Source organism: Choloepus didactylus, chromosome 1, assembly GCF_015220235.1.
Source record: "Choloepus didactylus isolate mChoDid1 chromosome 1, mChoDid1.pri, whole genome shotgun sequence".
In the NCBI taxonomy this organism is placed as follows: domain Eukaryota; kingdom Metazoa; phylum Chordata; class Mammalia; order Pilosa; family Megalonychidae; genus Choloepus; species Choloepus didactylus.
In genome coordinates this window covers 65,525,263-65,538,396 of record NC_051307.1, presented here as the reverse complement: position 1 = coordinate 65,538,396, position 13,134 = coordinate 65,525,263, and the positions used below count along the sequence as shown (strand labels likewise).

The 13,134-nt window shown below is 40.5% G+C and overlaps 1 protein-coding gene across 6 annotated transcripts in view; it reads right to left on the bottom strand.

Moving 5' to 3' along the window:
- The window catches only part of NXPE3 (neurexophilin and PC-esterase domain family member 3), a 104,883-nt gene extending 92,747 nt beyond the window's left edge, over positions 1-12,136 (bottom strand). Inside the window, exons 1-5 of one of the 6 annotated variants that reach the window (XM_037835025.1) lie at positions 11,596-11,984; positions 11,109-11,237; positions 10,471-10,528; positions 8,649-8,827; positions 5,842-6,128 (exon numbers count right to left, since the gene is read on the bottom strand). In XM_037835025.1, the coding sequence (XP_037690953.1) occupies positions 5,842-5,934 (93 nt within the window). In that variant the 5' untranslated portion in view covers positions 5,935-6,128; positions 8,649-8,827; positions 10,471-10,528; positions 11,109-11,237; positions 11,596-11,984. The other 5 variants (XM_037835027.1, XM_037835029.1, XM_037835023.1 and 2 more) reach the window with 5 other exon arrangements.
- Positions 12,137-13,134: the final 998 nt, after the last annotated feature.

Below are 13,134 nucleotides of genomic sequence, written 5' to 3'. Positions count from 1 at the left end.
GCCACTCCCCCAGTGTAGTATGCCATGGCATATTTTCTTGTTAATGCTATTTCCTCTACCTAAAATAATCATCCCCCATCCCAATACCTCAATCCCTGGCAAACATCTACTCCTTAAAGTTTCAGTTCTAAGTAGAAAACATTCCCCCCACCTCAAGGCAGAGTCAGCTGCCTCCTTCTCCAGATGTCTGCTCTTACACCTTGTGCTTATAATAATAAAGCAACTAATATTCAGTGAGCACTTACATGAACAAAGCACTTTACATTCATTTTATTTAATCCTTCCAACAATTCTATAACATAATCGTACTCCCATTTTACAAATTCAGAGGGTAAGTATTGCCTTACATCTCACAGCTACTAAAGGCTAGATCTGGAGCAGAGCTGTCTGATGTGAAAGCCTAAGTTGTACCTCCACACTACTATACCTTATCATTCTGGAGCCAATTGTTTCCAGGCCTGCCCTTTCCTATATGGTAAGTCCACGATGGTTAGAATGTTTCCTATTTACTTCCGAATACCCATCACTGTGGGCAACAAGTAGATATTCAATAAATATTGGTAGAAATAGCAATTAACAAAAATGGTCCTTCAGGAAGGTATGTAATTTCACCTAAAGAATTATCTTATATGCAGATGATCTGAATTGGCTGATTTATATATTCAGTAGCAGCAAGTTTACATTCCAGATTCTGTAATATAAATTTAGAATGCTCCCTTCCCATCCTCCTAACACTTAGCAGCCCGAGAAACATTTTCACCATGTGGTCCAGCGAGCCCACAATTACTGCTCTGACTGGAGGGGAAGAAAGTGATACCTACCTTCCCAGAAAGCCTTTAATAAAATCCCATCTGTCTTCATCAATGTGGATGATTTGGGGTTGTCACTTGTGGCTTGTTACTTTTTCCATAAAATGTGGGCAACCAAGATACTTTCATGCAATTTTTCACTTTTACTCTTTGAACCCTGTATTTATTTACTAATTCCTTTTCTATTCTCCCTCGCATTGTTAACTTACTTTACAAACCTTAATAGAAATTATATACACTAAACAGTTCTCAGAACCTTCCCTCTTAACAGCTCTTTATCAATAGATCTCCAACAGTCCTTCCTGGAATACACTAGATATTAGTTATTTTATTTCCCTTCTCAATGAACACTGTTGTTCAGTATGAAGGTGTTCCAGTTTGCTAATGCTGTCGTTATGTAAAATACCAGAAATGGATTGTATTTTACAAAGGGGGTTTATTTGATTACACAGTTACATTCTTAAGGCCATAAAGTGTCCAAGGAGGCATCAACAATAAGGTACCTTCACTGAAGAATGGCGATGGAGTCTGAAACATCTCTGTCAGCTTGGAAGACATGTGGCTGGCATCTGCTACGGGGTTCTGGTTTCAAAATAGCTTTCTCGCAAGACATTTCTCTCTAAGAGTCTGGGGATGTTCTCTTAGTTTCTCCCAGGCAAACTCCGGGCTAGCAAAAGTCTACATTCAAGGGCCATCTCTGAAATATCTCTCTCAGCTGTAGTAGCCTGGGCCTGTTTTGGCTTTTGTTAAAGAACTCCAATAAACTAATCAAGACCCAGGCTGAATGGGCAGGGCCACACCTCCATGGAAATAATCTAATCAAAAGTATCCCCTACAGTTGGGTGAATCACATCTCCATGGGAACACCCTAATCCAAATATCCCACAAGACTGAACTAAAAGATCATGGCTTTGTGGGGAACATATATCCAAACTGGCATAGAAGACTTCTCCTGTGATCCACCTTTTCTCTAAAATCAAAGATTTCTGACTCACTTTTCCAAGATGTCCAGCACAATTTGTCAGTTAAGTAAAACACCTGTTGCTACAATCATCTTTTATAAAACTGTCTAAATATACAAAAAACAATTAAGTGGAATGCTCAGAGAATGACAGTTAAATGGCTCAGCTATTTATCTGAAAGGTAAGCTAAAATGTCCCTCTTGCTGAAAAACTTTCTAGGATGGATTGAAATTCTATTTTCCTACTTAGACAAGGAATCATAAAACAATTTATTTTTCTTAACGATCTTTTAGGACATTTTTGTCACCATTCTGAAAGTCAGATCTCCACACACCCAAATGTAGATATAGTCTGGGGGAGAATGGAAAACCCCATATAACCCCTCCACATTGGTGTGTTCTGCATTATTCACAGGGACTTTTTTGAAGCACTTACAAAAATAACTCACAAATGTTTTTAATTAACTGGTTCTCATTAATTGAGGCTTTGACTTACTGTGGTGGTTTAATGCTGTATGTACCCCAGAAAACCATATTGTTAAATCTAATCCATTCCTGTGAGTGTAAACCCATTGTAAGCAGAATCTTTTAATGAGGTTACTTCAGTTAAAGTGTAGCCCACCTCATTAAGGATGGGACTTAATCCTGTTACTGGAGTCCTTTATAAATGGAATGAATACAGAGAGAGCAAGCCAGGGAGCAAGAAACTGCAATCAATGGAACCAGAAAGAGAAGGAGAGACCATGCCATGTGTTTGCCATGTGGCAGAGGAGCCAAGGATTGCTGGCAGCTGGTCTTCAGGAAGAAAGCATCGCCTTGATGACCCTTTGGACATTCTCATGGCCTCAAACTATAATCAAATAAATTCCCATTGTCTAAGCCAACCCATTTCATGGTATCTGCTTTAAACAGTCTAGGAAACTAAAACCCTTACCATTATTAATAATGGACAGCAAACATCACATCCTATTAAGTACCACGTTATATTCAGACAAAAGTAATATATGCTAAGTGGCCTTATTTTAAATGCTTGAATTCATCAGAACTAAGTCCCACATTGATAGGGAAAAGAACCAAAAGAAAAACAACCACCTTCTAAAAAGAGAAAGGTAAAGAAAACTGTTAGGAAATAAGGATTTTCTATAGTATCCAAAAGCTTCATTGACAGCTTCCAAGTATAGGCCAGGCACTATCAGTGTGGAATTGGTACTGCCTTCTCTCTAGCAAAATATATAACAATTTAAGCAAAGAAAAGGAAGGAGAAATACCTAGACTTCACACTTCAATACTATTTCTAATCGGAAATCTTTAACAGAATCACTTTGCATTTTTGTTAAGTACCCTACAAATTTTACTAATGGCTCACAAAATATATCTGTAGGATCCTGGAGTCCCCATTTCATAGTGAGATTAGATGTTCTGCTTAAAACCACAAAGTAAGCCCAGCAGGAGGACTGGGAAACTCTTATCTTTAAAGTATCTTATGCTAATAAAACCCAAAAACCAAAGACATGCCATAATTAAGCTGAAACTGTAACCTAAGAAGTACCACAGGGCCACAAAGCAAGAAAGACAACATTCTTTTGTATAAAAACTACCCCGTAAACTTTTGTGATACATGAATTCCTATGGGGTTGGAGGAGGGCAAGGGGGCAGTACTAATAAGTACCTTCTTAGTGCCAGGCATTTGTGAGGAGGATACAGTAGGACATAGTCCCTGCCTTTGAGTGCCATACAATAATCTTCAAAACAGACTCATCAACTCCATCTGCCGAGATACTCCTTCAGCTTTTTGCCAGGTGTCAAAAGGTCCCTTTCTTAAAGAGGCTTTCCTTCATCACCATAAAGATATTCTAGAGTAGCGTCCTTTCTTTTTTTTTATAGCACTTTTCACAACCTCTAATTATCATTTCTCATTATGTAACATTATTATGATTATCACTTTTTTTCTCCCATGCACTTAGAATGTGCGCTCCTTAAGAAATCACCCAAGAAATCATGTCTGCTTCCTCAGTACTGCACCCTCAGTGACTAGCACAGCATATGACCATAACAGTCATTTCATTTTATTTTTTTAGAAGAAATAGTTTCATCTAATATGGCAAAGAGATAAAATCCATATTACATAAAAAACAATACAAATTGGTCTTTAATCAAATTATAAGAGCCCAATTGATAAAGGTAAAGGTTATTAACATGCAACCAGTATTCAAAGAAATGCAATGGAAGGCAACAAGGTACCAGGTTTTTTTGGGGGTTTTTTTTTTTTTTTGCCCCCGTTTTTCTACTCATCCATCCATACACTGGACAAAGGGGAGTGTGATCCACATGGCTTTCCCAATCACATTGTCACCCCTCATAAGCTGCATTTTTATACAATCACCTTGAAGATTCATGGGTTCTGGGTTGTAGTTTGATAGTTTCAGGTATCCACCACCAGCTATTCCAATTCATTACAACCTAAAAAGGGTTACCTATATTGTGCGTAAAAGTGCCCACCAGAGTGACCTCTCAGCTCATTTTGGAATCTCTCAGCCACTGAAACTTATTTCATTTCCTTTCACATCCCCCTTTGGTCAAGAAGATGTTCTCCATCCCACGATGCCGGGTCCAGATTCCTCTCCAGGAGTCATATTCCACGCATAACAGTTATTTTAAACACTTATTAAAGAAATGAAAACAAGAACTGTGACCAGGAAAAGTTTCCTGATGATCAACAATGCCCCAGGCTAGTCAGTTAACCCCAAATACTTGGTTTAGACTTCCTCTGTTAAAACAAACATACTGGGCATTACCACATACAGCAACTATTCAAAAACCTGAAGAAGAGTTCAGACTTCAATTAGAGTTATGAATGAAGGAGATCTGGTTAGGACTAAAGCAAATCAGGCCTAAGGGTAAAGGACGATACTGACTGGGTTTTAAAACTTCAATTTCTGTGTGAGAGCAAGGGAAGAGATGTTTATTTGGTGCAGGATCTATAGTTTCTGTAGCACACTAAATAATTTAACTTGTACAGTCAGTTTATTCAAAGACCGTAAGTATATACAACTTTGAATAGGAAGTGAGATCTGGTAGGTTTATACAGGTTAGGGTGAAATCCCGATATATCCCAAAGTAATTTGGGCAGAGAATAAAAATGTATTTGCAAGGCCCCCCTGAGGAACTGAGGAAAAATGTGGAAGTGTTGGACTTCCCCACCTGGGTTATTACTGATATTCTCACAGACCATGAGGACTAACAATTTAGTAGGCTGAAACTTCGATCTGGGGGCTTTCCCTTATGAAGCTTGTTACTGCAAAGGAGAGGCTAAGCCTACTTATAATTGTGCCTAAGAGTCTCCCCCAGAGAACCTCTTTGTTGCTCAGATGTGCCCCACCCCCGCAAGCCCACTCATCAGGTAAACTCACTGCCCTCTCTTACATGGGACATGACTCCCAGGGGTGTAAATCCCCCTGGCAACACAGGACATGACTCCCTGGACCCGGCATCATGGAATTTAGAAAATCTTCTCAACCAAAAGGAGGAAGAGAAATGAAACAAAATTAAGTTTCAGTGGCTGAGGGATTTCAAATGGAGTCAAGAGGTCACTCTGGAAGGTATTCTTTTGCACTATATAGATATCCCTTTTTAGCTTTTAGTGTGGGAATGGCTAGAGGGAAATACCTGAAGCTGTCAAACCGCAACCCAGTAGCCTTGATTCTTGAATATGACTGTATAACTATGTAGCTTACACAGTGTGACGGTGTGATTGTGAAAACCTGTGGCTCATACTCCTTTTATCCAGTAAATGGACAGATGAGTAGAAAAATGGGGACAAAAATAAAATGAAAAATAGGGAGGGATGGGGGGAATGGAATGTTCTGGTGTTCTTTTTACTTTTATTTTTGTTTTTTTGGAGTAAGAAAAATGTTCAAAAATTGACTGTGGTGATGAATGCACAACTACATTATGGTACTATGAACAACTGATTGTACACTGTGGATGACTGCAGGGTATGTGAATATATCTCAATAAAACTGTATTTTAAAAAATACAAATTAAAAAAAAAAGAATATACTGGGTACTCACCTCCACCTGAGTAACATTAATGACCAGCACCACCACCATCAACACTGTAAGCAGACAGCAGAAAATCCGCAGTTTGAAGAAACTGGTCCACATTGTCTAGCTGTGTCTTGATCACCCATGGCCGACACAATGCTACCTTCATTCTTCAAAACTCCATGTCTTTGTTTTTCTGAACTGCAGATAAGCTTTCAGTTTAATCTGCTTCTTTCCTGCCAGTAGCCGGAAGAGTTTCTTTGTTAAGAGAGACTGGAGTTGATTTAAGAAGCACATTTTTCTTCAAAGAACTCCTTCACAGAGAGATAAGAAAACAGATCACTAACTGCAATAGCTCACGGCGGGGAAAGAAGAAAGGCACCACATTTCCTCTTCCTTAACCTTATCCCAACGTAATGAGGAGAAAGAAAAGGGCCAGAGCACAATAACATCTATTCCATTTCCAGAAAATCTTCTCAAAGTTTCCTTTTCCAACTCCAGGCTTCTGTATAAATAAAGGAATTCCTGCCATATTACCAATTAGGTTTTAACTTTTAGGAGAGCCAAGAGGAATGCCTTTAAACTCTTAGAAACTGCAATATAAAAGTAACTTAAATTTCTACGAGATATCACTTCACACCCACTAGAATGACTGCTACTTAAAAAAAAAAATGGAAAACAAGTTGGCAAGTGTGTGGAGTAATAGGAACCTTCAAGCACTGTTGGTGGGAATGTACAATGGTGCAGTTACTGTAGAAAATAGTTTGGTGGTTCCTCAGAGAGTTAAGTATAGAATTATCACAAGGACTAGCAATCCCACTTCTAGATATATACCCAAAAGAAATGAAAGCGGGGACTTGAACACATATTTGCACACCAATGTTCACAGCAGCATTATTTACAATAACCAAAAAGCGGAAGTGACCCAAGTGTCCATCAACAGATGAATGAATAAACAAAATGTGGTACAGACTACAATGGAGTATTATTCATCTGTAATAAAGGAATGAAGTTCTGATACACACTACAACATGGACCTTGAAAACATCACGTTGAATGAAATAAGCCAGATACAAATGGTCAAATATTGCATGATCTTATTTATATGAAATAATTAAAATATGCAAATTTATATAGTTAGAAATTAGAAAATAGGTTACAAGAGGAAGGGGTGGGGTGAGGAAGAGAGAGTTAATGCTTATTTGGTACAGAGTTTCTGTTTGGAGTGATGGAAAAGTTTCAGTAATGGGATGGTGTTGATGGAACAAAACATTGTGCATGTAATCAACACCACTAAATTGTACACTTGAAAGTGGCTAAAATGGGAAATTTTATGTTGTAAATATGTTACCACAACAAAATTTTTTAAACACTTAGAACTGTACAACACAAATAATGAACCATAATGCAAACTACGAGCTTCAGTTAATAACACAATTAATATAATCTCTGTATCTATATGTATTTATCTCCCCACCTAGACTATACCAATTATGACATTTAAAAAATCCAGAAACTACATATTAGAGATAAAGCACCTTAATGATAACAATGTATTATACTTTTTTGTTTCACTCACCCTTATATAGATTTTTACCTAGTATGCACTGATTCAACAATTCATGCAACAAATAATTATGGACGCCTACTCGGAACCAGGCAGTGTTCTAAGTGCCAGAAATTCCCCTTAAAAGCTTACACTCTACTAGACAAGAGGTAGTTTTCCCCTCTTAAATTAAATAGGAATAAATCCACCACTTCTGGCCTCCTCAGCAGGAATGCCAGGCACTAGGAAAGACTGTACTTAACCATCTCATGACCCCTCAACACCACCCCTCTGCAACACCCATCCACCCACCCAACCACTCTGAAGTATCTGTAAATACTGGGAAGGAAATGGCTGTGAAATAAAGGAAATAACTGTCACTAGGGCCCCAACTGCTTCATTGTAAAAACTCTTTTCAAAGAGTTGGTTGTAGGAATTATGGGTTTCCCTGATGGCCAGCGAGGGAGAAAACCAAGATGACGTGATACTCCACAAGAATTCAGGTACAATAGGGGCAGGAGTGGTTCGTGGGCTGTGTGGGAAAGGACAGTTTAGAGGATGTCAGCGTGGGTAGGGAGCAGTCAGCAACAGTACACCTGCAGTCAATGGTGCAGAAGGATGGCAAAGGCAGCAGACCCCAAAGCTAAAGACACTACAGGCTAAAGGAAGCAATGCAAATATGCAAGAAGCCTGTCACAGCCAGGAACGCCTACTGAAAATCATTATGGAAGGTCATGCCAGGAAAAGACAGGACTTCCTGCCACAAGGAAGTGGAGCACAGATATTTGAGAGACCCAACCGAACACCTAAGTAGATGTAGCCTAAAGCACACTAGATAGATCTTTCTTTCAAAATACATATACCAAAATATTAGTAAAGGTCATCTCTGAGCAGTTTTTGTTTTTCTCCTTTATCTTTATGTCCAGATACAGTGTCTGGCATTACAAATCACAAATATAAAAATAAAGTTTGCTTTTAAAAGTAAAAACCAATGATAAGACATAAGAAGAAATAAGGCATTAAATCAGATTTAGGATAAAAATTCAATTTGAAATAAAAGATTTATAAGTGAAAGAAGAAAAGTAACAGGATTCTGTTATTTTCCCACAAATACAAACCTAGCTTTTTTAACAAAAAAAGTTACTTATAAAGGGAGCAGGAAAACATAATTTGGTATCTCAAATTGCCTTGACCCAAGTAAGAACAATAGGTTAGGGTAGGAATAACTCTACAAAAAAGTTTCCCAAACCAACCAAAATATAAAAATATAACATTTGATGTAATTTACCTTTCTGGACATTTCTAGTTCCAAGAAGAAATGTTCATTCAAACTAAAGACATTGGAGTTTACATCTAACTTTGCTTCCAGTATGAAATCCTGAACCCAGGCAATCGTGATAGCGACCCTCATTTTTCTCTTGCCACAACTGAAGCACAAGTTGACTTTTCTTTTTTATACCATTCTTTCTGTTCCAAAAGAAATAATCATATGATTTAAAGATTAAAGATACTGAAAATGAAGTAAACAAAAACATATTAACACTTAAGAACACAATTTTATAGACAGAAATGTATACACAGATTTAAGTACAGTATAGAAAAGGGAGTGGGGATAGGAATATTTCCTTTTCCTACTAATAAAAAACAATAACTGGCCATTTAGATACATTAACTTCAAAACAGCAAATTATTCTCAGTCTTTAGCTGAACATAAAACCTTATAAAGAGAAAGAAAACTGAAAAAATATATACGCCACAGGAAAAAAGCTTCATAAGTGATTTTTCTTAAAGACTAGAATAATCATTTAGTTCAAGGATCTATCCTCCCACTATAGTATACAAAAGGTATCTGAATAGATTTAAAACTTATGAGTACTCCTGAGGAATAATTCTGCTGCTCTAAAAAGGTTAAAATGATCTTTGGAATCTGTTACTTTTTCTGTAAAACGGGAATAAGAAAAGTTTGCATCTCTCTCCATGCCTAGAGTACACGGTACGCACAAAGTATGAGAAAAGATTCTAACAGGAGAACACAAGATAAACGTAAGGATTTATCATAGAGAGGCCTTCACTCTAATAAAACTTAGAAGCAACCAGTCCATGGTCTCTTCTTGTCTTTTTCTTTACACTTTCCTACTGTTCACTCCCGGCCATGTCCCTCAAACATGTTATTCAAAACTACAACTACTAAAAGCACAACTACTTCCTTTAACCTTGCCTCTAAACTTGAGCAGTCTTGTTTTCAAGTCTTTCTCAAGTGTCAGTTCATTATTTACTCTTGCTTTATTTTTATTTGCAAAGGACAAGCAAGAAATAAAATGCATGGTCTGTCTTTCTTTGGGGTCCAGTATTTGTTGGGACTCTTGTGCAAAAGTTTGACTTAGGCTACTTCCAAGTATAAGACATGCACTAGACAATCTAACCTCTTTATGGCCTGCAGCAACAATCCTAGACTGACATTTAGTTACCTGACTTTCTATACTCATCCCACAAAAGAATTACAAAGTGGTTACTTATATCACTTGGAATTAAACTATCAGTAACACAAATGAAATAGATGAGTTCAGCACTAAATAAAGAAAATCAGACAGCAACCACCACCCCCACCCCACCACACCCCCACCCCCCGGGGAGCTAATGTTCTTGGGCAACCATTTCATAAAGACACTATTATGAGAAGACAACCACACATCCCCAGTTTCTGGGTCAGTTCCCATCCTTAGTACTCTGACTTGTTATCCATATAAATGTACTCCTCAGAGCAAGTGTCTGGGAACTTTAATTCAGAAAAGATGAAAAAGCAGAAGTAGCAAAAGACAAAAGCAGAAGTTTACACAGAATATGTCCAAACCTAAAAGTTTACATTTCAAATTTTCCAAATGGCAGCTATATTTCATAGGATGCTGAGTAAGACCTTAGATCTTAACAGAGCCAGGTCTCGAGAGAGTACTGGAGACCCATCCAAAACCATGATAATGATGGGTCAACCAAATAGGGTCAATCCTTGAACAAAATTGAAGCAGGGACACTGGTCTGCAGAGTTTGTTTCCCCAGATTCCAATTCTCTTTAATACATATGCCCACCTCATATGCCCAAAGTGCTGACTCACCTAGGCCTTCCCTGGCCCTTCTCCCAAAACAGGAACCCATGCTTTCATGGAGATTACACTGGGCGTAGGAGGTAGAGAAGTAATCAAACAAATCAGTTAAATAAGTCACACAGTAGTAAACACTCTAAGAAAAATATAGGGTACATAGATACTTGGTTCTCAACTCTAAATGCACATTACTATCATCTGAGAAGCTTTTAAGAAATCAATCCCGAAGAAATTGCATCCCACCAATTAAATCAGAAACTGTGGGAGTAGGGTCCAAGAAACAGCTTTTTAAAAAGATCCCCAGATGTTTATCATATGTAGCCACATAAGAAAACCACTTGTAAAGAAGGGCCCGAGTGTGCTATCTTTCGATTGTTCCAGGGACAACCTCTCAAAAATGACTTACAGTCTAACTTACACTGTCCTGTCAGGACAACACGATTTGGGGGAAACGGGGACAGTAACCCCACCTCAATGATATAACCCTTTGTTTCCTTTCTCAGTAACAAAAAACAGCATTTTATTAGGCCCAAGGAGATTGTAACAAACACGGAGAGAACACATTAAAGACGGGCAAAGGAAAGCAGAACCCAAGCATTATGGAATAGTGTGCTGCTGCCTCCACTGCGTGGAGTCAGACAATTAATTACCAGGGTCTGGGAGTCCCGCCAGCTTCCAACACACCATGATGTTCCAAACGATAATTAACCATAGTGGGGAGGGGGAGGCCTACCAGAGCACTGAGTCTTCATCTCTAAGAGAATGTGGGAACCATCCTTCTTTACAGTAAATCATGAAAAGAAAAAATTCACAATACAATTAAACACAAATTGTGCATAACTCCAAGTGGTTTCCAGACACCCTGCCTGAGAAACCCTCACCACCACCCTAGTAACGGCTGAGCAGGCGGCGACAGACGACAGGGTCTCTACATCACACCCTATAAAGTCACCCTCGTTTCTCCCCAAACGACCTGAATCTGATCCCCTGTGGCAGCTCACTAAAACCCCAACAGTCCCACGTGGGAGAGAGCCTCCAGCCAAGATACAGCTAGTGTCCGGAGCAAAGATGAGCCCGGAGATAGGAGCTGAAGGAGGAGGGGTCGCTAAGCGTCCTGCTAAGGGGTTGGAAAGGTACCAGGAGTAAGGGCGTCTTCACCCGTCGCCCAAGGTCCCGGCTCCGCCGCGTTGCGGCTGCACCAGCCAGAGCTGCAGCAAGTCCAGAAAACTGAGGCTGGAGATGCTCGCGCCCAGCCCCGCCCCGGACCTGGCGCAGCACCAGCTCCTCGGGTCCGAAACAGCTGCAGCCTAGGGCTCCAACTCCGCCTTCGCCTCCGGCCAGAGCTTCCCCTTCCAGGCCCCAAAGCCCAAGTCTATGACCCCCAAGGCTGCACCTCCTCCGCAGCCGGTCGAGGACTCAGAAGCTGGCGCGCGCAGGGAGGAGCTTCCCAGGCGAACAGCACGCCTGGCGGGCCGGGGAATGGGTAGCTTTGGAGACAGAGGTCCGTCCCGGCGCCCGCACACAACCCGCAATCTCGCACTCACCCTCAAGACCCTCCTGGAGCTCTCTCACAGCGGCGACTCCGAACGCCCAGATTCGTTACAACTGCGCGAAACAGCCGGTTCTCTGCTACCCTGACCCCGCTACGTCGCCTCACCCTCAACTCCCGCTTACGGTTGGTCGAGCTCTGGGAGGGGCGGAGCGAGGGCGCTGACTGACATCCGCGAGCGCCGTGCGCGGGGTCCGGACGTAGGCAGCCCCCCCTCTAGTTGAGCTGGGTTGGCGTCCTGCACCCAAAAGGATCCCTCAGCTTTCACTCACCCGCCTGAGTTTTGGCCCTTCCTGCAACCCGGCTCCTCGTCGTCCCTATGCGGGTTTCCTCAGGGATTATTGTCTCTAGACTTCTTTCTCGTCGGCGAGTGTGACTACAACTGGCTGTGTTCCGACTCGGGCCGTCTTTCCCCTGCAGTAGCGGAATTTATTGTTCCGAGTACCGGAGAAACGCGATTTGCCACGCGCTGGCAGGGAGACAGCCGCTACTTGAGTCTTTCCTTGTTTTGACTGAGTCGACTTATTCTTCTACTTGCCGTTGTAACAAACAGCCCCGTTCCTTACTCGCCTTGTACCGGAGATGCAAAAGACTTACGGGAAAAAAGCCAGACTTTTTTTCTTTCAATTCTGAGTTATCCTATTTTGAACAGTCTTCTAACAGGTAAAACAACGCTAGCTATTGTGTGCTGCTTTGTGTTCTTTAGTCCTCGGAGGACAACAGTGTTAACCGAATTTACCCAAGCAAAATGTAGGCCCGAAAAGTGGACCTGCCCCAGACTATTAAACCAACGTTGAGAAAGAAGAATACATATAAATTATAACTGACATTAATTATTTTTACATTTATTAACCACAATGGATTCATCGTACTCATTCAGATGTTTTCGTTGCAGGCCTACATGCATGGGTGACCAGATCCATGAATGGGATAAAAAGAAGTTCTCCCAGAGGGCAGCTTCTTCTGAAGTAACTATTTCATCCTCCTTCCTCAAGGAAATTCAGCCTTCCAGGGTGTTTTGTTGTCGTAAAAGGTAGCTTCCGTGTCTCTCTACCTAGGGAAGAAGTACTCTATATGCCGGACGTGTACTCTGATTAAGCCTTACCTTCCAGCAGAGGAACCCTCAG